General features: G+C 38.9%; 2 protein-coding genes across 5 annotated transcripts in view; one reads left to right on the top strand and one right to left on the bottom strand.

Annotated features, from left to right (window-relative positions):
• Nucleotides 1-166: 166 nt before the first annotated feature.
• pbrm1l (polybromo 1, like) lies at nucleotides 167-13,974 on the bottom strand. 2 transcript variants are annotated; one of them, XM_017697791.2, is made up of 30 exons: nucleotides 13,846-13,974; nucleotides 12,591-12,740; nucleotides 12,376-12,473; nucleotides 12,069-12,216; nucleotides 11,532-11,690; nucleotides 10,593-10,709; nucleotides 10,402-10,470; nucleotides 10,164-10,262; nucleotides 9,960-10,045; nucleotides 9,782-9,873; nucleotides 9,257-9,470; nucleotides 8,998-9,139; nucleotides 8,697-8,785; nucleotides 8,330-8,609; nucleotides 7,585-7,690; nucleotides 6,821-7,484; nucleotides 6,399-6,610; nucleotides 6,050-6,235; nucleotides 5,250-5,407; nucleotides 4,748-5,002; nucleotides 4,500-4,645; nucleotides 4,220-4,377; nucleotides 3,854-4,037; nucleotides 3,470-3,674; nucleotides 3,157-3,358; nucleotides 2,325-2,510; nucleotides 1,717-1,881; nucleotides 724-791; nucleotides 423-636; nucleotides 167-330 (listed from the first exon to the last, which is right to left on the bottom strand). In XM_017697791.2, exons 2-30 carry the CDS (start codon nucleotides 12,723-12,725, stop codon nucleotides 167-169), a joined length of 5,001 nt encoding a protein of 1,666 aa, XP_017553280.2. In that variant the 5' UTR covers nucleotides 12,726-12,740; nucleotides 13,846-13,974. The 2 variants fall into 2 exon arrangements, with proteins under 2 accessions (XP_017553280.2, XP_017553286.2); XM_017697797.2 differs by lacking the exon at nucleotides 1,717-1,881.
• Nucleotides 13,881-27,188, top strand: part of camk1a (calcium/calmodulin-dependent protein kinase Ia) — a 38,266-nt gene continuing 24,958 nt past the window's right edge. Inside the window, exons 1-3 of one of the 3 annotated variants that reach the window (XM_017697800.2) lie at nucleotides 13,881-13,987; nucleotides 17,383-17,495; nucleotides 20,783-20,896. In XM_017697800.2, the coding sequence (XP_017553289.1) occupies nucleotides 20,814-20,896 (83 nt within the window). In that variant the 5' untranslated portion in view covers nucleotides 13,881-13,987; nucleotides 17,383-17,495; nucleotides 20,783-20,813. Of the gene's footprint in view, nucleotides 13,988-14,883; nucleotides 14,903-17,382; nucleotides 17,496-17,520; nucleotides 17,794-20,782; nucleotides 20,897-27,188 lie in introns of those variants that run through there. The other 2 variants (XM_017697799.2, XM_017697801.2) reach the window with 2 other exon arrangements.

The following is a 27,188-nucleotide window of genomic DNA, read 5'->3' as shown; positions in this document are numbered from 1 at the left end:
CACGGGAAAGAACTAAAACCTTCACTTCTACACAAAGCAAGCTGACGTTGTTATTGCTATGGAACATAGTGAACAATCAGCTGCTTTAGATATGATATTAGATTTGGTTTGAAGTATAGTTTTGCATAAATAAGGGTCCTGAGTGTCAGGGATTAAAGATTAAGGGTTAAAGGTTGTAGGTCTGTCGGATGTTGAGAGTGTCTCTCATCATCAGATCTCTGAGTCTCCACAATGCGTCGGCCATCGTGGTATGAGCACCTTTGCTCTTCAGCCAGTGAGTGGGAAGACGGCTCTCCTGCTCCCTGGTGAGGCGAGAGTCTGTCCTTTGAGCTAAAAAGAATGGACAAAAACGTAAATATATATGTTTGTAAATTAATTAACTGGTTTCAATGTGAAAATATATTTTTTCTTTTTTCTCTTACCTTTAAGGCTCTGGTCCCATTTGCTGATGGTGGGGGAATCTGCGCTAAGCCCTTCTATGTATTTCAGATAGGCTTCTGAATGCAGGAGGCGCTGCGATTTGGGAGGTGGAGCAACAAACATGGGTGTGGCTGGCTGCTGGTGGGCAGGCTGACCCAGCTGGCCTGGGCCTGGGTATGGCGGTGGAGCTACCTGCCCTGGGCCGTATGCACCCATCTAAAGAGGAAACCACATTAGGGCTACAGCTCACCAAATATTTAGCAAGTATAAGGAGTAAAACCAGATGGTAAATAAGATGTTAACCTGAAGCCCATAATGGTTCCCTTGACCAGGACTTCCTGCCATACCATTCATACCAGGTCCCATTACACCTGCAGTGCGATGACAAAAAAAAAATCTGAAATATTGGAGACATCTGGCTGACTAATGGAGTAGCTTGTTTAAAGGACAACCATCAAGGGCTGAATCAAGAAATGTGATAATAGCTTCGTTGTGTTAGTTATTATAGAATTTGTTAGCAGAATGAAGGTGTTTACAGATACAGAATAAATGTGTGATTTGTGAGTTGATTGTGATGATTCCAATAGGTGGATAGGTGTGAATGTAAAAGAAAAGTGGTGTTTATGTACCCACACACACGCCTAAATCTTAACTGAACTGTAATAAGCAGACCAATAATTTTAGAATCAAATCAGAACCATTATCATCAGTCAAATGATAAACGATTAGGATATTTTTACCCACAGTAAATGACCAGAAATCACAATACATAGGTGAAATCTATTAGTGTACTGCCATTCTAAAAACCAGCTGAAATTCTAAAAACCAGCCACCCATGCAAGAGCACATAACATTCTTATGATCATCGATTTCAATGCCTCTAACCAATACAAATAAGATTTTCCACCAGTGCTTACAGAGATAATAATTATGATTTCGCTTTTTAAGTAAGGTACTAAAAGCAATTTCAGTTAAACATTTAGTATATTACTAAATAAATTGTGGGGTCTATGTACAATTTACTTTATACTAGCATTTAAGAGAGCACCTCATATAGGGTTGATGATCTGCTGTATTTGCCCGATCAATTAATTTACAAAGGATTCAAAAGTGAACTAAGGTTTTCTAATTGAGAAGCACTTAAACAGGACCATGTCGTACATATCACCACCACCACCACCACCGTAGCTTAAAATTAGAGAAAATTCCAACTGAAATTGATTTGAGTAACTTTCTTGGAATTACTTTAGCTTTGATTGGTTGGTGGGGTTGCTTGATTGTGGTATTGCATCTTACCAGGAGGGGGCATACCAGGGTACCCAGCCATGCCTGGTGGAAGGTAGTGTTGAGGGGGCAGCGGGGGCACCCCCATAGGGTGAGGAGGTGTGCCACCCATACCCATCATGCCTTCAGGTGGGCCCTGCATAGGCATGAAGGGTGGGCCATAATTTCCCATCATGCCTTGGGTGAGAAGGGAGAGACAACACAGAAGAATCCATGCATTGATGACATGCAAATGTGTCTGTGGAGACATGCACTACAAAATAAAAGGCATCACAAACTCTAGACAAGTGAGTTAGAAAGCATAACATAGGCATGAAAGATGATAGAAAAGAAATAGTGCTTCCATATTTGAGGTTAATAAAAATGGAAATCATGCAAAATTAAATAAGCATTATCCTGTACAAACAAACACAAAACCATTAAGCTTCAGTCATCATTATGAACCAAATATAAATATACGGGTTGCACTTGGCATGGAGGCAGGTGTTCTGTGACTGATGAATTGTGGACATGAGTTGGGGTATGGATAAGGTCAGTAGGTGATGGGGTATTTTGGAGGGTGCCCGGATGCTGCATCTCAATTGTCTTGTGAAAAGGGCTTAAAGGGGATTTGGTGTTACCTGGCATAGGTGGCATGGCTTGGTTTAGCATTCCCATTGCGCTTGGGGGAGGCACCACCCCCATCAGAGACCCGACTGGGGTACCTGCTCTTGGGGAAGCCTGCTGCTGTTGCTGCTGCTGCTGCTGCTGTTGTTGTTGGAGAACTCTTTCTCGCTCCTGCTGTTCCACGAGTTTAGCTGCCCGCTCTGAACATGCACACAAACAGCGTTAGGCACACCAACCTACGTATTAATATCCTAAATTACTGCCCTGATCAGAACTTCCAAAACAGTATTATGACTACTTCAGGCATCACTCAGTTTAGTATATTAAAAGGGACAATTATGTCACTGTGCTGTCTTTTGAGGATTTTCTGTCCATCTCTTATAACAATCTTGAAAATGCACTTAAATATGGATGGAAAAGCCAGAAATAAAAAATGCTAAATATCACAGAAACGTTTTTGGAAAAGGTTAATAACAAACAAGGAAAGATTTTTCAAATAAGTGATTCATTGTTCACCTCCAATGGTGACATAACAATTTTGAACATACCATTTATTACAGTAATATGCAAATTGAAAAACAACATCAATGCAACATCTGGATACATTGAAGTGGGACAGCAACTTCTATCTTCATTAAATGAGCCACTACTTACACTATGTTTCTAAACTTTTAGTGCTACAGCTCTGTACAGATGACACAGGGCTGTCAAAACTGCTTGAGACTCATGTGGTATTATCTTTGGGAATGTGCATATAACAGTAGTTAATGCAAACGCTAATTAATTAGCATTTTCTTTTACAGTCTTTTTGGTGACTCTAAAGTAGGCCCCAGAAGCTGAACCTACCCTCATACTCTGCTTTCTTGGTTGACTCCAGGTTCCTCCACTCTGTACCTACGAGACGACTCAGCTCTCCAAAGGAGTAATCTGGGTGTCGAGCCTTGATTACAGCCCGCATCTCGCTGCTAAACAGGATATAGCCACTCATGTTAATCTTTCGTTTGGCTCCCTCCTTCTTGGACAGACCTTTTATTGACTTGGGTGTGGACTGTACAGAAGCAAAAAAAACAAAAAAACAACAACAACAACAATCAATTAGGGTTAATTACTGGGCATTAAGTCATGTCTATGTGAATGGCTAGTTTGCAGTGTGTGAGACCTGCGGTGGTGTGTAAGGCAAGTCCATGTCACTAGTTAGCGAAGCCTGACTCTGAGACATAGACGGTGTCTCTGGTGCTTCATCATCTTCCTCCAGCTCATCTAGATCTTCATCCAGGTCCTCCATGTCTGCAAATTTAGCCTCTAGCTCTTCAATCTTCTTATCCAGTAGTGGAGAGGGCTCCTTCTGGGGTACAATAGGTTTCCTGTAAATGGGAGAAGCTTTGATACATTAATCAGTAATGGCATCCAGTTTAACAAAATTAAAGTCAAGACATTTAAAGTAGTGTATTACATTTTTCCCCCCACATAGTATTCAGTAGATACAATCAAATCAGATTAAACTCATTCATTGACCTAAAGAATGTAACAAATGTTAATGCACCTGAAATAGTAGATCTCATCATCCACCACTTTAGCTGAGAGGGAAAATCGTTTCAGGCCTTTGAATTTCTTCATCTGCTTCTCACTCTCAAAGTACCGACTCTCGAAGAGGTACACATCCTCTTCTGCAAACTCAGTAGGCCTACAGGAAATGAAGTCCTTAAAGTAAGAGACTACACATTTTCCTGTAGAAAGAGCAGAAAAAGATAAAAAGGTAAAGCATGAGAGAAAGAATATTAATAACCTGTTGTATTATATTTAAACTTCATGTTTTTATTTAGAATATAATTGTCTGATTGTAAAAGAACAAATTATATTTCCATTTCATGCCAATTCATAGCATATCCAAAACAGGGAAAGCCTGTACCTATGATGCAAGTCATGGTGCAGGTTTCCTCCAAGCTGCTGAGGAACACTTCATGCTTGTAGAACATCTTGGTGGGCTCATGTTCTGTCTCTTCGGGGTGGATGAATATGGGCCCAAAAAAGAAACCAGCTCCATCTCGCACCCACATCTTCTCAATCCTGGCCACAACAAATCATGGGACAAAAAATCTAAAAAACTATTCAATGACAAGCAAACAGAAGAGAAGCTATGAAAGCTGATGAACTTGTGGAAGACAAAAAATATAAAACGATTTACTTACCTGCCAATTTTTGGTTGTGCTGGCCCATGTGATCGAATGTAGACAAAATCACCCACTTTCAGCCACATGTTATTGTAGCACAGCTGTTCATAATACTGACAGCCAGGCTCACCATTGGCTACCTCTACAGGAACATCCTCTCTCTCCTGTGTGCAGGAAGTGTGGAACAATAAATGACAAACAGAAAGAAATACATGTTCCATTTTCCAATCTGCAGTTGTGTTCTCAGATCATTAAAAGATACATACTTTCTCTATGAAGCCACTCTGTTCACCATCAGTAACGTCGGCCGTTTTCTCCTGGTCTCGCTTTGAAGTACTCACAAACATGGAAGCAACTCTGACAACTGGTAGCGGCACATCACGAGACACCAACTTTACAGAACTTGCCGGCATGGTCCACATTTTGATCTTCTTGAAAGCCTTTGTCCGTGTGGTGTAACGGGACTCACAGACAAAGACATCCTCAGGTTTGAAGCCCTCAGGCTGAAGTTTGAAATAGTCCTTAAAAAAAAAAGAGCAAAGTAAATACTCTCAAACACGATAGTAACCATATGGCGGAGGAATTAGGATGGATGGATGGATGGAAGGATGGAAGGATGGAAGGATGGAAATTTAGCATAAAGATGATGTTCATGTATTTACAGGAAGACTTTGCCCTGTAACAGTATAATCTATAACAGAACCGGTTTGATCACCCTCTGACCTTCACAAAGCTTAAAAGTACAGGGGAGGTTTAAGTTCCATTTACCTTCACAAAAAGGACAACGCATTTCCCCAGTATTTTGCTGAGTGGAACTTTGTTGTAGTAGTCACTCTTAAATACTTCCTTCTCCAGGAACTTGCGTGTAGCCACATGGAAGGTCTCACCCGGACGGTAAAACCAACAGCCATACATCCACTGCTCACCTGCAGAAGTATTACAAGTACAAGTTACAGTATTACAAGTATTTGTAAAAGCTTAAAATAATATTACAAATTGTCATCACTTTATGTTTGGGGCATATATTTTTCTTGTGTTTTATTTGACGTGTGTGAATCAGCTTTTTTCCTTTATAACTGCCCTATTTTGCACCTCATTCAAAAAACAGCCTGGGCTGAAAAGCTCCTTATCACGTTGACCTGAATGGATAGGGCTTAGCTGCTGGATAAATAGGTGGATATATGTAAATGTTTTGTTTTTTGTCACATCATTAAAAAAAAATAGAATTTAATAGGGGCTGCTTTTGCAGCTTATTTTCCATTTTCCATATGGAAGAGTAAACAGTACCTTTTGAAACATTAAAGTTTACTTACTACATCAAACGCAGTCAAAAGCAAGGGAAATTTAATTTTGCCCCATTTTATGGGCCCTTTAATATGCACTAGTACACAGTATAGTCTAGTGAACATTTAGTGATCTTTGCCCCAATTCACTTACCAACTCTTAAATGCACAGTCATAGCATCATGCAGTCTATGGTGTCAGATCTCTGCTTACACGTTCACCAAGATGATGACCTTTTTAAATATAGCTTTATGATTATGATAGCAATTATACATTTCTGCTCACCAGCCTCATCCTTCCACAATTTCTCGATGCAGACAATGTGTGGCTGCAGATTGGCTTCAGTTGGCTGCACATACACACAATCTCCAATACTGTAGGTGCTGTTTTCAAAGCTGCAGTTTTGACTGTAGGCACTCTGAGGATCTGTTGACCACTGTCCCCCTGTAGGACCACCTTCCTTCTCCTCATCTAAAAGAACAAGCACTCATCAATATAAAAGCAGAGTTTTCTTGTAGACAGGTCCTTTCAACCTATCAAGATGACAAGTGACCCTATAAGGTAGCTTTAAGAAGGAAACTGGGGATAAAAAAAAAACAAAAAAAACACGAGGAATAAGGAAAGATATACTTGCCTTTTTTCTCCTCCTCTCCTTTGAGTCTGTCTTCTTCTATTTCTTGAGGCAGCTTCTCCCTCTTCTCCTGATCGACGTCTGCATGCAAGTGTTTGAAGGTGTAGCTCAGTGCAGGGGTCAGCAGGATCTCACCATTCTTACACAGCTCATCTCGGATCTTTACAAAGAACTGCTGAAGTTCCACAGAGTCCTCGAAGATCTCAGAGTCAGTTCTGAACAGGCAAATCAGCTATTAGTCACTCAATTTGATTTTCAGAGATGATTTTATATTAGTGTGAATCAATGAAAGCATCATTCTCACATTTTCTGGCTTGACACTTTCTTAAAATAGTAAGCCTATGCTACTGATCATTCTTCTGAGCTTCATGAACCATCATTTACAACAAGCCCTTGCTTTTCTAATAGAAAAGAACTCATCTGACCTGTTGAGGCGTCTGGCTTTCTCCAGCACCTCAAAGAAGTGCTCCTGGAACACATCCAGTCTCCGATATCGCCCGCGCTCCACATTATTACGGATCACATCCAAATTCAGCGGCGGGTCCTCTGGGTTAGCTGGGTCCACGGCTGGCACCTCCGCTAGCGAGTCGCTATAGCAACGACCTTCGTCATCCTGGTGGCCCATCACAGACACAAAAAGGCTCCGAATGAGCTCTCGGATAAGCGGAGCAACAGAAACTCCAACTGATGCACCCTCCTCTGCCTCTTCTTTCTCCTCCAGCCGCCGACGGGCATCCAGAAAGGCTTTGTGCAGAAGCAAGGCATCGCGGTAGATAAGGGACTCTGGCTCGTTGTAGGTACAGGCATTGTTGAACATGAGGATGAAGTCTTCAGCCATTGACTCCACATCCTGGTAGCGGCCTTGAACCATGTAGCTACGCACACGTTCCATGTCAATGGGACGTTTGATGGCAGCATAGTAGTCCGGCAGCTCAGAACGGGAGGGGAGACGCAGGAACACAGCGCTGAGGCGGCGGCCGCGGTTGTCGGTGAAATTGCGAACCACTTCGTAGAGGTCGCTTAGCTTCTGCTGCAAAGGGGTGGTCTGTGGACGAGATTTCTTAGGAGAAGCCGCACCCCCACTCCTCCCTGGGTGTGTAGAGGTGAATGATAAAAAGTTATATATACACAGAACCAAAAGAATTTGCTATTCTCAGTTTGTTTGTTATTGCTTCAGTAAGCTACATACGTAATTTGAGCTTGGGTGAGCCCACATCATCATCTTCAGGTGGCGGTCCAAGTTCCTTCTGCTTATCTATCAAAATCTTTTCCAGAATGTCTGCATCATTGTACACCTGCATGTAAGTGTTAAAAAGCAAGCTCAGTTACACTAGTTTAATTTTGTGGTTACTTTTATTTATTTTTTCCTTAACCTTTATTTAAATCAACTAATTGAAGTGCATCACTGATGAATAATATGATTCAAGAGCTTCTGTAGATTGTCCCAATTTGATGAGGCAAGCTAACTAAAAGCTGTCCTATCAAATTCAGATTTTATCAGAATGAGTACTTTGTATTGCTGCTTCATAAAACTACAAACATCTAAAAGTTCTGTTTACTTTGTAAACAAAAACATTACAGTATATTTGGCTTCATACTGAAAGACAATGCCAGTCAGTCATTTTAGAGAGATCACAGTTATGAGTCAAATGTTGAGCATTTGATATGAATCTTAAGGCAGATAATAATTGGAACACATTTGGTAAGCTACTTTCATAATGTACAATCTGCATGTATTTTCCTTGCCAGAACTACAAGAACTCTTCCTTATTAATAATATTACAGTATTTGAAAATCACTATATCAAAGCAAAAATATACTTTTGTAATATAACCCCAAAAATAGGACTTTTATCAATCTAAAACATTAACAGTATAATACACCACCTTATCTACAAACAGGCTGCCTTTAAAAACACCTAATGGGGCACGCACCTGGGAGCCCTCCTCATTATAGTGGCGAGCATTACGGAAAATGAGCTTCATATCATTCATGAAAGCCTCCTCGTGGTTGTAGCGTTCTGTGCGGATATTGTTCTCAACAGTGCGCAGGTCCATGGGCTCCAGGATGACCTGGTAGTAGTCAGGGTAGTCCTTCTTTGAGGGCTTGACCATGAAGAGGTCACAGAGGCGCCGATCTGAGCCTGCCTCTCGCGCCTCTGTCACTGCTGCATACAATGCTTTCATTCTGTTCTTCTTGGTGTTTTTCTTATAACTTTACCAAAAAATATAAGAGAGTAAAGATAGGATCAATGTTACTACCGTGGGTATAATTATTTGCTGCATGTATGTACAAACAAACCTTCTCTTCTTAGTAGCTCCTGCATCAGGGGTCATGGAAGAGAGCAAACTGTCTCCATCATTATCATCTTTGACTTCTTTTCTTTTTAGCTTGAAAACACATTAAGGAACTCAGTAAATTTCATTTCAGAAACATTACGGATTTAATCCAAACTATTTCCATTCACAAGTTACAGTCTTTAGCCAATAATAATAATAATAATAATAATAATAATAATAATAATAATACAGTCAGCATAGACAAATAGGTCCTAAACTTAAGCAAACCTTCAGGTTGCTGAAACTAAAAGAAGTTAATTCACCTGCATTATTTGCTGTAATTTTTGGGCACGCTTGTATATGGCAGAATTGGGGACATTGTAGCGTTTTGCATTCTCACACATCGTTGAGAGATCTGCTTCCAGCTGCTCAACTCCCTCATACTCTCCATTCCGCATTTTATCCCTGAAAAATGAAAAGCAGGTCACACAGGTTGAGTTACATAAAGCACATCCTGAATAAAAAAAGTGCAGATGAACAAGATTAAGCTCTGGGTCTGAGTGTGATGCAGGGGTGTGGTACCTGATCTGCTGAAGAGAAATCGGGTTTTTGATCTGCTGGTAGTAGTCCGGGTACTCCCTGCGTGAGGGCAGCTGGAGGAAAGGCTCAGCCAGGAGTTGCCCCTGAGCATTACGACTTCCCCGGATTGCTTGGTACAACTGGTTGACAGGATCAGCTGCACCCAGCCTGGACTGATTGCTTTCAGATTCATCTCCAGCATCGTACCTCACAGAACCTGGTGCAAAAAGCAGAAAAATAAGGCTATTATAATCTTTAAAAGCTTTGATTTAAATACTTCTTTCATATGAAATAAGATTACAGAATGGGTATTTAAAAACCTCATAACAAAGATTCAGTGCATCATTAAGACAAAAAAAAAAAAAAAACGGATAAAACAGCACATTTTATTATGTCCCAAAACATTTTGCACATACTTTACTTAATATTATTACTTTTAGTTATAATGAGTGCATAGTGGAAATAATTAAACAGTATACTGGAATTCTTGAATTTTAATACTTGTGCAGTAGAGTGAGAGTGACGTACCCGAGAGAAGAGAGTCTTCATCACTCTCTGAGCCAGTCTGTACAGCTGTGGCACCAGAAGTCAGACGGTCACCCTGAGCAGACCTCCGGTTCCTACCAAAGCACATGCAGAAGATCAGAAACAATGTCTAAACAACATCTCTGAAATAACATAGTAAAGACAATGACAGTAGAAGTACCTGATACGGAGGCTGGATTTTGTAGGTTCTGCCTGTTCAATTTCAGTCTTCCTCTGGCTGAAGACCTTCTTGATTGTGTTTGCATCCTTTCAGCAGTAAAAGAGAAAAGTAAGAACTACTATATTATATGAAAAACTAGATTGTATCTATCAAACAGTATAAAGACTAATTTGAGTAACAGGCTAAAATAAAAGCAGCAATTACCTTAAAAACCTGTGATCCTGGTTCATTGTAGGTTTTGGCATTTTTAGTCAAAAGATCAATGTCCTTGGACATGGCATTAACGGATTTGTAGTGCCCCAACTATAACAGAACACAGTAACATGCTATTAACATTTTACTTCTGAACAAATAGATTAAGGGTATATGTATAATAAGTATAATAAGACTTCTGCTCATTTCAAAAGGGAAACAGGGGTAATTTAGAGAGAGACATACATACCTGTATCCTCTGAGCTATGGTTCGTAAATCTATTGGTTCTTTAATTACGGCATAGTAGTCTGGGTATTGCTGCACAGGGGCAGAAAGCATATGCAGAGATCTTTTAGATATCAGAGAACTTTTAATAAGACACCAAACACTGACATGTTTTGGTGAAAGAAAACAAAAATTGCATAATCTAAGTATCTTACCAGTTTAGATGGGAGCTTCTGGAAGAGCTCACTGACCAACCTCCCTGATGTGTCAGTGTAAGAAACAAGAGCCTCTAAGAGTTGTTCTAAAACTCCTTTCAGATAGTTGGGTGACGGCTGAAATTCAAAGATTCAAGAAATTAAGGAAATACTGTAATAATGGCCAAATCTTGCTGACAAAAGACGGTACTGCTTTATGGAAGCATAATTAATACAAACTAATTAATCTGTTTGCTTGTTTATTTATTTATGCACGCATGTATGTATGTATGTATTTATTTATAAAAGTGGACTTATTGTCTTAACCCCTAAATACAAAAAACAGGCATGGACCTCAATTTATCGAAAAAATGTTAGCAATTTAAAATCATATTCAAATATTGATCAGAAAAATTCCAAATAGATATTTTACCCAAACCTTTCAGTATTACTCATTTAGACTGTAGAGAATTCATAAACCCCTTCCACAGATGCACTTCTACCCAGGAATCTAACGATAATTAAAGACAGGTTAAGTGTGAACACAAGCCGAAGTCCAAATCCTGGCATAGTCAACATGGCATTTTACCTGCAAATGACAAAATATAATACTTGGGAAATTACTGAGAGGGTTCTGTGAGAACAGAAGCTGATATTTTATCAGCAAATACAGAGATGCATGGATTATAGCTAGCAAAACTGAATGTTTGTGTTTTTACAGTCTTTTGTATTTTTAATCAAATTCAGAAATGATGGAGCTATTGCCTATTCATACTGAGAACCTCATCTGCTGTTGACCACAGTTGTCATGTACAAATGCTTGCATCCTGGAAAAATACAGTTTGGGCTGCATGCATGAATGACGCAAAGCCAGGGAAAAAGCATATCCATAATGCCAGGGGTTTTAAGTGTGAAAGAGGCTTTACACACACCAGTAACAAGATAAGAGGGACTTTTTACCTCTTCCTCTGTGGAGACTCCAGCATTGTCATGGTCTTCGCCCTCATCCTCCTCTTCTTCATCTGCCTCCTCTCCATCTCCTCCACGCAGAACACTTTTCTTGGTGTCTAAAAACACATTCCACAGCTTACAGGCAGCCCTGTACTCTGGGCTGTCAGCCTAGGAGGAACACGAACACACACACACACACAATCAGTCTTGCTGAAAACGTATCACTACCTTATCGCTACTACGAACAAGAGAGATGGGGAAAAAAAAACTATAGTGTGACTATATTTCATGTGGAGACTGTTTCAATCTATCTACAGCAGTGAGATACTACTGAAAACTGTATCAACATTCTAGGAACACTTACTGATTAATAACAGAATTAAAAACAAATCCGCAATTCTAACTGATCCATGGTACGAATTACCATAGAGTTAAAGTGGAATTCTAGTAGAAATGTATGTCCTGGTCTACCTCCAGCTCTGCTGAGATGCCCTATGTGACAACAAAACAGTGTATGATCCATAAATGGCTTAATGTTACTGTTACCGAATAGTAAGCTTTGGCATTGTTAATAAGCAGCTTGAAGTCTGCAGAAAACTGTTCCGCATCCTGATACTCTTCTGCCCTGAGCTTCTGCTGAATCTTCAACATGTCGATGGGCTGGCTCACCACCTCATAGTAATCTGGCTGGTTCCTAAATTGCACATACAGACATTAAAGGAAGACTTTGTTGAGGACAATTCAACAGTTAATGTCATCAGACTGGTAACTTTATTTGCCTGGGAATTAAGAGGCATTAGTTAACATTTTGTTGAATGGAATGCAGTGAATAACAGAAACAACTGGCTCATACCTCCTTTTTGGAGCACGAACGAAGAGCTCACATATCTGCCTCCCCTGCTCATCTTTATAGTCCCTGACAGAGTTGTACAGCTCATGGCAAATGGCAATCTAAAGGAAAACAAAATATTTACTGCAGTCACAATATCAGTAAATAGTGAATATGGTTCAAACAAACCAGTCCTTATTTATATTGAACAACCAGGCGAACAAGCGGGGCAAACTCACTTGATCTACGGCAGTGACATTAGAAGTCCTCCTTCTCCTTTTCCAGCCACTGGCCGGAGTGGATGTAGTGGAATCATCAAAGTCTCCACTCACACTACTGGAGGGAGAGGTGGTGCGTCGTCTCTTGGAGCCCATAAGAAAAGTGATTACCTGAAAAATCCCACATAAAAAAAATCCCTTACAGGCAAAGATACTTAAACTTTCCCCAACACCTATTCATTTACATTGTTAATGTAGATTAACATTAACAGCTGATGTACATCTTACTAGAGTTGACCAATAAAATGTGTATATTGTTATCGTGATAAATTACAACACAATGCGTCACAAAATGCTTTTCGGAGCATATCGCAGATATGTTCAGTAACCACTTTCCAATAGCATGTCTGATTTAAAAAAAAGCATAATTGGTCCTGTTTAATAGTTTTAGTGCTCCACAGTGTATAAAATGCGCAATACAAGTAACTGAACTCATAGATTTTTATAGTCATTTGTCTGTTCTAAGCCAACATGTCAGATGTCAGGAAAAAAATAAATATCGTGACATCAAGTGTTGTGAAAAAAGCGTCCTCAACTATCGTAGCAAATATTTTGCCACATCGCCACACACCTACATTTTACCATCAAACAGCAATCAAAACTAAAAACTTCATTGATTCCAGCCGTGTAGATACGAGTGCCACAGCCGGCTGGTTTACGGTACTGTTATCGCTAGCTAGCACTCTGGCTTAACATACAAACCGGTTCTCTGTTCTTTAGAACTAGTTATCGCTGTTCATCACAATGTAATCTCTCTAGCCGTCGTTTGCCACTGTCACATTAACCTATCTATCTTAACCGGCTGAACACAAACGAATCTTAGAACTAAAAATAGCTAAGAATGCTAAGGTAGGTTCCTGTGCAGCCAGTCAAGCGTACATAAGTAGCTAGCTACAAGCCAAAACATAAGCAACATTACTGTCAAACTAAGACTACCAAACTGATTTTTAACGTTTTGTAACTTCTTATTTTATCCATTGTTAAGCGTGGTTAGCAAAACAGCTAATCTTCCGGTAAGCAATCATACCAGTCAGCCAATCCTCACATTTGTTACTATCGCGGCTCAAACAAAAGAGCGCTGAGCTGCAACGTTACCTACACACCAACTCCAGACTGCATCAGCGAGACCGCTAACCGGCTAGGCGGAGCAGTGCAGTCCGCTGCCTATATCGCCAACCAGCGTCGTAGAAAAAAGTCCATCAATGCGGCCACTCACCCGTATAAAATATGTGGCTTTCTTGAAACGGTTGAGAATTATCCACCATAAACAGCGCACCAGCTACAAATGTTAGCCAGCGAGCTAACGTTAAACGTTGGATTCAAGTCCCGCCCCTTTGGTAACCGACGCCGGAAGAGCGGTACGTTAAAAGTCTGTTTCTTTTTTCTTCCTTTCACAACCCGAGTTTGTACAAAGTCCTAATTTATCCTGGTTTATTCTTTTTTATTATTAAATTTTCATAAACAAACGTCCCGTTTTGTGTGTTTTTAATATTAGCAGTATTTAAACGCTTCCATAGCTAAACCTTACACACACGCTAATCCCACCTCGCGACGGAAAGGTTCGTTGTTGAAATCAAACCTGTATTATGTCATTAACAGGTAGTGCGATTTTATTTTATTGAGTGATTATTTGTGTGAAGTTAAATTCTCTAGATACTGCTGGGCCCAGTAAGCGGTTATTTGTAAGATAACCCTTTATTAATCTTCAAAGGGAAATTATATGTACATGGTATAGTATTGTAGAATATAGTATTTCGTGCTGTTATTATTTTTTGCCTCATCTATGTGTATTCTATGTTAGTTTTCTGTGTATGCTGCTAGAATATGAAAACATATGATCCCTGAGGTGACATAAGAAACAAAAACTATATTGTAATACAGCTTTGTTCTAACAGTAGATGAAATCGAGCAGTGTCTGACTAGGAACTGAACATAAGTGGTTCAGTTACTGTAAACATTTACTTACATTCCAACAGTTGTTTGTTTCAGATAGGGTGGCATGGTGGCGCAGTGGGTAGCAAGAAAGGCCGGGTCATTTCTGTGTGGAGTTTGCATGTTTGCCCCATGTCTGCGTGGGTTTCCTCCCACAGTCCAAAGACACGCAGTCAGGTTGATTGGACATGCTACGTTTGTGTATCTAAAGCAGCCCTGCAATGGACTGGTGACCTGTCCAGGGTGTATCCTGCCTTCCAGCCAATGACTACTGGGATAGGCTCCGACGCCCCATATGACCCAGAAGGATAAGCGGCTTAGAATGTGTGCATGTATTTCAGGTACATATATGAACTGAATCTAGGATGTTGATACAACTTAACACGTTTCACCTAATTTGTAAAAAGCTGTAAAAATGAAGAAATGTTAGATGTGCACAGAATGATGAGCAGAGCTGCAGGTGATTCTTTAATGACTGTGAAAGCCATAAAACATTGAGAATGAAATTATAATACTGTTAATATCTAGATTTGAAAAGTAGTGATCAAATCTCAGGTAAATATGAAGAAATTACAGTAAATAGATAATTGCAGTATATTATACACTTATCGGCCACTTGCTAGTGAAAGGTGGGACCCACTTTTGCCTTCAGAACTGCCTTAATTCTTTGTGGCATACTTTCACCAAGGTGTTGGAAACATTCCTCAGAGATTTTGGTTGGTTATTTGAGTTCCTGTTGCCTTTCTATCATCTCGAACCAGTCTGACCATTCTTCTCTGACCTCTCACATCAACAAGGCATTTTCGTCCACATAACTGACCGCTCACTGGATATTTTCTCTTTTTCAGACCGTTCTCTGTAAACCCTAGAGATGGTAGTGTGTGAAAATCCCAGTAGATCAGCAGTTTCTGAAATACTCAGACCAGCCCATCTGGCACCAACAACCATGTCACGTTCAAAGTCACTTAAATCACCTTTCTTCCCCGTTCTGATGCTCAGTCTGCACTTCAGCAAGTTGTCTTGACCACCTCTGCATGCCTAAATGCATTGAGTTGCTGCCATGTGATTGGCTGATTAGTTCTTTGTGTTAACAAGCAACTGAACAGGTGTACCTAACTGAACTGTACCTAATAAAGTGGCCGGTGAGTGTATATCATTTGTTAACTTCTTGTTGTTCCCAAAAATATGAAATGTTAAATAACATATCTTAAAATACCTCTTGGTGTCTATCTTGTAGTGTTTTGATCGACATTGTATAAGTTACTATTGATAACCATAGATAAAATATTAAAATAAAATAGCAATTATTCATAGGACAAGTGATTCCCACAGCAGTGTATGAGGTTGATGACATTTTTATTACACTTTAAACACGGCCTGCCACAGTTTAGCATGAAAATGTCCAGCACGCTTACACATTTTAGGTGGTAGACTTGCATCGTATTCAAGCTTGTACAGTAAATAAAATAGCATTTGCGTAGTTTACATTCCACCTCATTAAAATCGTCTTTTTGAACATTTTAAAGTTTCAGCATTTCTTTTTTTAATGCTGTATCTGTTTTGCTCTTCAGTGTCTGGTACATGACTGATGCATGTTAACAACACATCAATAAAAAACCCTAAAACTCAAACAGACTCAATGGCTACACTATCCAGACTTCAATTAACAGAAACTTTGTGAAAGAAAGAAATAATTGCACAAATAAATAATATTAATTAATTTTTTATTAATTATTATTTTTATTACATTTATTAATTAATAATAAATATTTGATTAGTGGACTGACTGAATCTTAAATTTTTTTTTAAAAAGGATAAAATACTGATGAATCTGAAAATATGCATTTTCTTCGAATTTAGCACCGTACATGTACGTCTCCGCCATTATTGTGTTTAACAAATATGTTTGTGGTTGGTATTGCGTAGTGGGTAACATCTCTGTCTTCCACACTGCAGGCTGGGGTTCAGTCCCCGCCTGGGCAAACACCCTAAACTATACCAATAAGAGTCCTTGGGCAAGACCTATCACCACCACTGTGTACACTTCTGACTTGCTTAATTTGCTCATAGACCACTATGAATGGCTTTACTTACATCTTAATGATCCAGTTATGCAGAAGTTTTCAAAAAGTGGTGGAATTACCCTTTCAGTCAGTAAAATGTATTTTATTTACAGTGGTTTACAGTTTAAATGTTTTATTAGCCCTTCTTTAAAAAAGTATTCTGTGGACTTTTCAGTTGTTAAAATATTTTTCTTTTCTATTCTTTGTTTCATTTTTATATATAAATAATATAAAATTTGATTGTAATCTCATCTTTTAACATAATCAGATATGCTTCTTGAGATTTATGATTCCAGATCATTTGTCCACAACTGCCCAACACTCTCTCTCTGTCTCTCTCTCTCTCTCTCTCTCTCTGTCTGTGTGTCTCTGTTTCTCTCTCTCTCCCTTTCTCTGTGTCTCTGTTTCTCTCTCTCTCCCTTTCTCTGTGTCTCTGTTTCTCTCTCTCTCTCTCTCTCTCTCTCTCTCTCTCTCTCTCTCTCTCTCTCTCTCTCTCTCTCTGTCTCTCTCTCTGTTTCTCTCTGTCTCTGTCAGTCTCTCTTTCTCTCTGTTTCTCTCTCTCGCTCTCTCTGTCTCTCTGTCTTTCTCTCTCTCTCTCTGTGTGTCTCTCTGTTTCTCTCTGTTTCTCTCTCTCTCTCTCTCTCTCTCTCTCTCTCTCTCTCTCTCTCTCTCTGTGTCTCTCTGTTTCTCTCTGTTTCTCTCTCTGTCTCTCTCTCTGTCTCTCTCTCTCTCTCTCTCTCTCTCTCTCTCTCATGTAGGATGCAGAGCCTCTCTGACGTCACGAACAGGTCCGGCAGAAACAGAGCGCCACAAGCAGAGCAGCAGCAGCGAGGAAGACTGTGACCATTCAGCTCCGAGAGCAGGCGAACAGGTAGGCCATCATCTAACCTACAAACCACCAATCTGAGAGCACAGCGGGTGAAAATGAAGGGATTTTCTAAATCTGGTGCCGTAGTGTTGTTCCGTGCACCGCCTAGCGCGCATCGCTGAGTCCCTGATAGCGCGATAACCAGCAGCCGGATTCCGCACATGCAGCGCTACAGTTCTGAACCGCTGATTCTGCCGCATTGTCCGGCACATCTGTGACAGGATGGAAGGGGATGAAAGTCAAGCAGGATTTAGGGCAGTCGACAAAACAAGCATCGAATCACTGGAACAGTCTGAGAATCGTGGGTTTACAGTAGGTTTTATTACTTAGCCCTTCGTTGCCGTTCATTGAGCGCCATGTGTAAGTGGACGGCTGCATGCGTGCAGATGAAGCATCTCCTTGGCTTGGCTGCAGTGGTCAGGGCAGGGACTCCCACACACAACTGCTGTAGTACACTAACGTTAGAGGGACAGTGGTGGTAACCAGAAGCCTTTCTAATTTTAGTCCATGCTAATAGACAGCCGACCTACCAGAGCCCCATTAATGCCACCCCAGAAAAATGTATAGCTAAATAATAATAATAATAATAATAATAATGAGAATGTTTTCCATAATTATGAGAAAGTAAGTCCAAATTATTATAAAATAAGTCACAATTATGGGAAATTAAGTCATAATTGTGAGAGTCATAATTATGATATAGTAAGTCAAATGATTGGAATTTAAATCATAATTGTGAGAAGGAAATCCATAATTATAAGATAGTAAGTCAAATTGATGAGATAGTAAGTCATAATTTTGGGAGTTGAAGTTATAATTATGGGAATTTAGGTTATAATTGTGAGAAAGTCAAAATTATGAGATAGAAAGTCAAAACTGTGAGGTGCTAAGTCATAATTATGGGAATGTAAGTCATAATTATGAGAGTAAATTGTAATAATAAGATAGTAAATCAAAATGATATGATAGTAAATGATAATTATGGGAATGTAAGTGATAATTGTGAGATACTAAGTCAAATTAATGATAACATTAGTTATTATTTATGAAATACCTTTCTTACACTGCTGTCATTCAAATTATGAAAGACAAATATAATTCAAATTATAATATAAAAAAGTAACAATCTCTTCTCAAAAGGAGAATAGAAAGTAAAAACTGGATTTTTGATGTTCTTTTGATGTCCGTAATGTTATAAAATGCTGATTTTTACTGGCTGCATTGACGTGACTGCTAAACTTGAGATCAGAGTCCATTAATACACCAAGGACACATGCTAGTTCTTTAGATTTTAGGGCCCTCGAGTGCAGATAGGCAGCTAGTCTGTGCCTCTCATTGCTATTCCCAAATAAAATAATCTGTTTTATCTTTATTTAACTGCTGAAGGTTTTGTCCCATTCAGTAATATTTATTAAGTGAGAATTATGAGAAAGTAATACAAAATTGTGAGAAAATAAGTGATAATTGTGAGATATTAAGTTGTAAGTCATACTCATGAGATACTAAGTTATAATTTTGACACCCATCATTATGAGAGGCTAAGTCATGCTTATGAGATATTAGGTCATAATTCAAAGATTGAATGCTATTATTATGAGTAACTTAAAATGTTCTTCTGTTACTTTACCACTATCAAGTGAACTGAAGTAAAATTGTTCCTCTCTCATGCTTTCAGCATCCTGCACTGAACATGTCCTAACTAAAAAGAAAGTCATAACTATGAAATGCCAAGTCATAATTCTTAGATATTAAGTCATAATTATATAAGCTTTCTCATTATTGTGGCTAACTAAATAGCTAAATATTTCTTCCAGGTGTGGAAAAGGGCTTCCATAAAGACCCCATTGCAGATGGGGAGTTATTAATTAGGGTGAACCTAATCAAATTAGCCCATGTTTAAATGTGTTCTGTTATAATTTTGCCATATCAGCTACCCTAAATATTGTGGTGTCAGCTTAGAGAAAGATTCTGAAGCGAGAAGTGCTCTTTTATTAAACACCAGACAGAAAGGCACATAATAACACAGTGTAAATAGCGTGGAGGTCGTCACCCACACACTCAACCAACTACAAACTGCCTTACCCAAAATAGCACAGGTTATACTTAAACCAAAAATATTTATACATTTATATATATATATACACACTATATATTTAAAGTATTTAGACATAGCAAAGAAATGAGTCAATGTTTCTGTGCTGAAACCAGGAATACACATGCTAATTGGGCCAAAATTGCTTTAGGTGGTCAACCAATGCATACTAACAAGACAAAATTAATAATTCCACATATTTCCATAGAATTTGTCAGCCCCCATGTTAGAATGCACAATTGCAGACCTGTACCAGTTGGTGTTTTACCACTCACAGATAAGGCATATATTGACGCTTGAAATATCTTGAAAATGAAAATTATAAATAATTAAATAAGACACGTGTTTATCTAGCTTAAGGTTTTGTCTCTAGCAGTTCCAGCAGTGATTCAGCCAAACCAAGACTAGACTATAGACTTAGTCTTAGGGAGATCATAGAAGGCACAACACAGGTAGAACTCATGATTCAATCTTGTCTGTATGGTGGTCTTTTGAAGCAGTATTTTTTACTATGGGTTATAGAGTCTCAATGTAATTGAGATGTACTCAATGTATGGATGTACTGACACGGGAATTGTGGGCCGATATCCAATTTTTTTCCATGTACATATTTGCCGATACAGATACTGAGGCTGGAAAAAAACACAGCCAATACACAAACATTTCCATCTGCACTAGCACTGTTAAAAAATATAACATTGTTTTTTATCAGGTTACAAATGCAATGAAATGAATAAAATGGAGATATTTTAGTGTCACGTAAAAGTTCTGTTCCGTGGTCAAATGATATTTGTTGAAATTAAGATAAGATCATCTACAGAGAAAACACTCATACACATTTTAATGCACAATTACTGTTTATATGCTATAAATAAGCAAATAAACAGAAACTGTGCACCAAAATTAGCAAATGTGTTCCCTGTACAGGATGTGTTCACTTGTTTTCTCTCAGAAGAAGTCAACAAAACATGTAATTTGACCAGGGGTTTTCAAACTTTTGTACACGACTGTATGAGTTCATACTGATATGATTCAGATGTTGATATGATTCATTGTGCATCCCTTAATATAATATGTATATAATATATATGTGAATGCTTGTCTTTATATCTCTGTGCTTCTCTCCCTCCCTCCCTCCCTCCCTCCTCCTTACTGTCTTTCTGGGTAAACCTCTGGGCTGTCCCTCTTCTTCATACAGCTACCCAGTGGTGCATCAGCCCAACTGTACAATGCCCTTAGAGGATGGAAATGGATGGAAAAAGAAGACTACTGATATCAAAGAAAAATACGATTTCAAGGAGGTCTTGGGGACGTAAGTGTTTGATGAAAGAAATCGTTTCGTATGTCTGTGGTCATTGACAGGTCCCCAGTCATCACTCATCCCTCATTCATGTCCCTCTGTTACTTTGACACTAGAAAGTGAACTGAAGTAAGATTGTTCCTCTCTAATGCCTTCAGCATCCTGCACTGAACACGTCCTCCAGCTCTTGTGTGTCCTGTCGAATCCTCTAGCATGCCTGAGAGAGAGAGAGAGAGAGAGAGAGAGAGAGAGAGAGAGAGAGAGAGAGAGAGAGAGAGAGTCATCTCAGAATTACACTGTGGCACATTAGGACTAAGAAAGTGATGTGATGAAATATAACTTTGATGTTGCCTCCAGCCCTAACCAGTGAACCGTGCTCAGAGGCATGACATGCATATCAGGGTAACTCAGCAGTTCACTAATATCACAGTGGGTCAGTCTGAAAGGGCCCATATTTTGTGTTTTTCTTGTTTGTTGGATTATCATTGCTGTTTTGATCCTTTTCAAACCTTGTTTTATTTCTTAGTAAGGTGAAGAAACATTTTTTAAAATTTTGTTACTGTGCCTTTAAGACATTGACATACCACTGTCTCTGTTCTGACTGGCTGCTTTTGTGTGCGAACATAAATACTCAGGGATGTTGGAAAATGGACATTTCAGATATCTGTATCTTTTCAATACAAAGCAATACAATGATGAGGACTAAACTGATGTTAGCTAATCAAGCAGTTATTTGTAACGTGTTCATGGTTGTGATGTCACAACCATGAAGAATACAAAACTGGCTGTTTTTGTTGCCTCTATTACTGTATTATAAGGGTGGCATCTTGGCATCTCACAGTTTGATTTTGATTCAGGATGCAAAGATTTGCTTATGAAGAGATTCTCACAAATAGACTTATGCACCCAGGCTGGGTTTTATGCTACATATAGCCATTCTAGCCTAAATGTGGGCATTGTGGAAACTTGTAAAGGATATTTAAGTAAGTAGTTTTATTTTGTGAGTAGCAGTTTTGCAGTTAATTAGTAAATTCTTAAATGTAAACCTTAACTCTCAAGTTAACTTTCTGGATTAGCCTGTTAGCCTGTTTGCAGGTTGCTGAGGTAGTTTGTGTAACAAAGATGTGCTCTTATATAGGGACATGTTTCTTATGGTTTCAGACCTTTAATTTATAGACGTGGAAGTTTGTGCCTGCAGACATACTGTGTTGTTCTGACTTCTCTAAGCCAGGCTTTACTAAAGTACTCTACGTTATAATGTCTTTGGCCGCGCACAGATATGTACAGCCTGTATACAAAGCTAATTACATTGTTTTGTGAATTGATTCTGAATCGTGACCTAAGAATCAATTATTTTTCCTCTTCATATCATATGGGGAGTAACGTTTTTAAAACTTTAATAATGTTTCCATAGCACATCAAACTTTTTTCAAGGTGATTATGCTTTTCCTTGATATAGGCCCTTTGAAGGAGGGAGAATTATTTTGTTTTTTATATGACAATGACAGAAAGAAGACATAACGACTAAGTCTGTGCTTTAAAACATACAGAGTGGTTTGTTTTTCTGGTTTTCTGTGTGTCTGTTTTGTTTTGTAATATTCTGATGCTGGAGGACTTTCCTGTCTGATCCTGTTGTGTGGGGTGACGTTGCCTGTCTGCTGCTTTTGATCAATGAAGCTGAAGCTTGCCCTCTGTTAAATCCAGCACTTTGTCGCTCTGCAGTGGACGTGATGCGTGCTTCTCCTGAGTGCTGTACTGGCCCTCAGTTGCTGCGGCTATATTTATACCGCAGAGTGTGTGGGCGTGTGCTCATTTTCTGTCACTTTGGCTCTGCGTCTGCACAGCGTGTGTGTGTGTGTGTGTGGAAGAGGACATATGAGACAGAGAGGTGGCGTGTGTGTGTGTGTGTCCGTGTTTGTCAGCAAGTGTCTTGCGTGTGTGTTCGTTGTTTTTCTGCCACACCATGTTTTGCTGGCGCTCACTCAAGCCTTTATGAGCAGCGTGGGGTTGGGGGTGTGGAGTGGAGCATCTGCTGGCCATGGCTGAAAGCAGAAGTCAATAGTGTAAAGCTATGATGATACGCATGAACAATATGAGTGGAAAATTTGATGAAAATGTCTGTATCTAACATCACTACTAGTGTAGTGGAGGATATGTGCATGTGTACAGCATATACATACTTCTAAAGAGACTGATTTACACCTCAACGTTTGTACTTTTGTGTCTGTTTGTTTTGCTCTTACTCTATATGACAGTGGTACAGGAATTTAGTGAACATATTGAAACATGTTAGTAGAATTTATGAAGTAACAGTGATATTAGCACAAAGAGCCATGTCCAAGTCTGGCAAACCAGTTTTGCGATTTTATGATATCAGTATCATATAGTATCATCACTCCCTTCACATTCACATATATTCCTCTATTCAGTCCTCAGAAGTTTAGCTCTGCACATTCATGTTAAAGTTAAAAGGAGCGCTTCAGTTTGAACTGCTTTTATAAATGAGGCATGATATAGGGCAGCCAATCAGAGCAAAGATCATTTACATATATCGGTCTCAAAGGCATAGTAACAAAACCAGCTTGAAAATGCTCATGTAAAAATAAATTAGGACTGTTTTTGGTACGAAAACCCAGCAAACAGTGTATGTGGATCTCAAGAAAAAAATTAAATCAAGGATATGGGCCCTTTTTTGATGACTTTTCAGCTTTTGCGTAAATATTATTTTTATAGCATTTTATTGCCTTATAGTTTGTTATGCACTGATCATGAATTTTTATTGCCACTTCTGATTTTTCTATAGCCAAATTGGATGAATTTTGGTAGATTTCTTTCACAACCCAAACCTCACACTATATGGGCTAAATGAGTGCAAGAAAGACACTTGTACATTTGCAGTACTTTCTGTTAGCTAAATCACAATATACATAACTAGTATTGGAAACTTATAAATGAGATTATAGTTGTAGCTGCAGTTTTCAGAGTCAGCGCGAGTGCTGCTTCATGCTATTTACATCCTAAAATTGCAACCCAATTTGGCAGAAATAAAAATAAAAAACAGTAAAATTAACAATAAACTACTGGATGCAAATCTACGTGTTTTGGTGATTCTGATGATGCATCCTTACTTATAGTGTCCTGTTTTAAGAATATATTCACATCTTTTTCACACAGTGCATTTAGCAAAGGTTTCAGTGCATCAGGTGTAGGGAGTATTTTGTGTTCATAGTGTGTGGAGGAACGCACACATGTTGGTCGTACCCAAGACCATGTAGGGGTCCATGAGAAAGAACAGACCTATCCAGACACTACACCACTTAGTATCACGATCAGAGCTCTGAACTAGTATAAGAAATAAAAGCTGAATTTTGCTAGAAAACTAAAACAAAACTAAAAACATAATCATCCTTAACTGTTCCAGAAAAGAAACGGAAATGTGAATTTATTCATTTTGGATTAGTGTAGCCCACGACCTATCAACAATTTGAACCAGCTGATTTATGTCTTGCCTTCAAATAAATTCTCAAAAATCTTCATTTCTTGTCTTGCATGATTTCATGTACTTCACGGATGAAGAACCAAGATAAATTGTTTCATGTAATTGAGAGAGAAAAACAGCTTGTATAAGAGAAGCAGAAATAAGGATAAAAATAATGTAAATGAATAGGAATGTGAGAATTGAGATGTGAAAGTAGTTGTTACCTGCAGAGAAATTATTGTTTTGTCCTAATTGCAAAACCAGAAGACTTTTTTTAAAAAATGTATTTACCAGGGATGCACAAATATATCACTATCATATCAATAATTGCATAACAATGATCAGTACTATTTAAATTTGACTGACATTTAAAATCAGATATTTGATGACGTATTTATTGTCCTTCAGAAGAGCAAAATGTTTAGGTAACTATGGGTTACTGCGCTAAAATACCTGCAGTTTATTCATTTTAGTGCATTTGTAACCCTAAAGAAATAAATGTTATTTATCTGTTATATTTATCCTGGTAGATGTAGTCCAATTTCTAAATTTCATAATTGTGTATGTATCAGTATGGGCACATGTGCGTGAAATATATTGAATATTGGCATTGGCCTAGAATTACCATATTGCTCCATCCCTCATTTTCACACTACACAATACATGTCGCAGTATTTCATTTTTCTATGCTTTGATAAGTTGGAATAGACATGATTTACCACAGTGGTGGCACATGCTAAAAATGCTATCATAATTCTAGTACTTTTATTTTCTTCTGAGTTTCTTGTATTGCACATCATTACATCAGATTAAACAGAATTAAATATGTTATAATGGACTACCAGGATTATTCTAAGAACAGGAAAGACCTTACATGTCTATTCCATTCAGGAGTCTCATTTTAATGAATCATGTCATTGATTAGTGAGATTGTAGTTCACACAATATCCACGATATGCTGAGAAAAACCTGTTGATAACATGATAACAATTTCATATTGTCACATCACCCACAGCTAGTACACACACACACGCGCACACACACACACACACACACACACATACCCACAAGCACACACACGCTTATCCTTGCAGTATTTATTAGGACAACATGATGGCTGGCTTTCACCTTCAGGGTCCAGGATGACTGCTCTTTCAGATTCAGAGCTTCATCATTTAGGCATGTTTACTTCAGCCTGAGTTCACATGGCTAGCCTTCTGCTAAGTCCCTCTGTTTGTAACTCTGCATGACTTTGTTGTGCATCTTGGCTCTAGATGTGCACTTTCATACCCACACAAACATGCGGCTGTCCAGCACAACCACGCATAGCTTCTGTCTTCTAACTTGCTTTACTCTGTAACGCTGTTGCTGCCATCCTGTTCGGCAGCACTGATCAAACAGGCTACAGTGTAAGGGTCGCTGTGAAGAAGAGTTTTGTGCTCTGTCGCTCATTTCTGTTGTTGGCAAACAAGGAGCCCTACAGAGACCTGAATGAAGTGATGCAAAGAGTGTGGTCGGGTGCGCCATAGTTACTGCAGCTGGGGCCGGAAATGAGCAGCATCTGCCCTGTCAGCAGAAACAGGATGTCTCAGACAGAGGGGGTAACAGAATAGCTATGTGCTATTTATAGTGTACAAAAGATTGCAGCATTAATAATTTATTGTGTTAATGTACTATTAACACATTACTGTTGACAGCCCTAAAATGCACATACAGTTGTATGCAAAACTTTGAACAGCCTGATAGATACCGTCACTTACAGTTGTGTGCAAAGGTTTGGCCACCCCAGGTCAAATTACAGGCTTAGTTGATTCTCAAAGAAAAAATAAGGAATCACATCCTCTACAGAGAACACACTTCTGCACATTTTAATGCACTATTACGGTTTATCTCCTGAATTACATTATTGGGAAAACAATAAACATAATATCTGGCCTGTGCACAGGTTTATATTTCATGTTTCATGTTAAAATCAACAAATATATAGAAATTGGAAACAAATGTCATATTCAAGTGTGTTGTAGAGAATGGGTTAACAAAGCCCATTTTTAGTTTGTAGTTTGATCAGGGTCACACAAACGTTTCCATATGAGTATAAGAGGGCATGTCCATCAGGCCCTGTTTCTCACTGTAAGAGAGACCGGTAGGAGAGTTTGAAAGATGATCGTCATGCAGATTTCCAGATTAACCATTGCTGATTCACTCAGAAGGTGCATTTTAATCAGTAATGTTTTAATCAATCAATTTAATCTAGTAATCAGGACAGCTTAAGTTGATTATGGGCACATATTCGGTTGAATATCGAATCTTTCAGTCTGGCAGCTAAGCAGCAGCTCAAGAGATCCAGTCCTTTTGCAGCAGATCACCACTTTGTTCACCCCTTTTTGTTAATTCAGAAAGATCTCTTTGTCTGCTCCACACATTTAGTCTCACATTAGTGCAGCTCTAGACATGAAATGAAACATTTCTCTCTATAATCTCTAAAAAAAAAAGCACCTTGCCGTGTCCTCTCCCTCTGAGGATCACATAGCAATATCGCGCCCTGTCGAGGCTTTTCCCAGAATCCCTCCTCTGCCCTATTCAGAGGATTTCGCTGAACTGTATGTGTTGACAGAAAGCCTCTTACTTTTCTAAAGAAGATTACCGAATTGGTTTAGCCATGAATTCTGCAAGTGGAGTCAATTGATTTATTCTCGAAAGATTGTATTCTCCTCCAGCTAATCCTAGTGTTTGTTTTGTCAAGATTATGACAAAGGACAGTTGATATTGTGAAAAACGTCATGGCGATGGGTCTCAGTCTTGGCCAAGTGATTCAGCATCTATCAG

The sequence above is a fragment of the Pygocentrus nattereri genome, chromosome 26 (genome assembly GCF_015220715.1).
Source record: "Pygocentrus nattereri isolate fPygNat1 chromosome 26, fPygNat1.pri, whole genome shotgun sequence".
NCBI lineage: Eukaryota > Metazoa > Chordata > Actinopteri > Characiformes > Serrasalmidae > Pygocentrus > Pygocentrus nattereri.
Note: the sequence above shows the minus strand (reverse complement) of the source record. Positions and strands in the feature narration are given on the sequence as shown.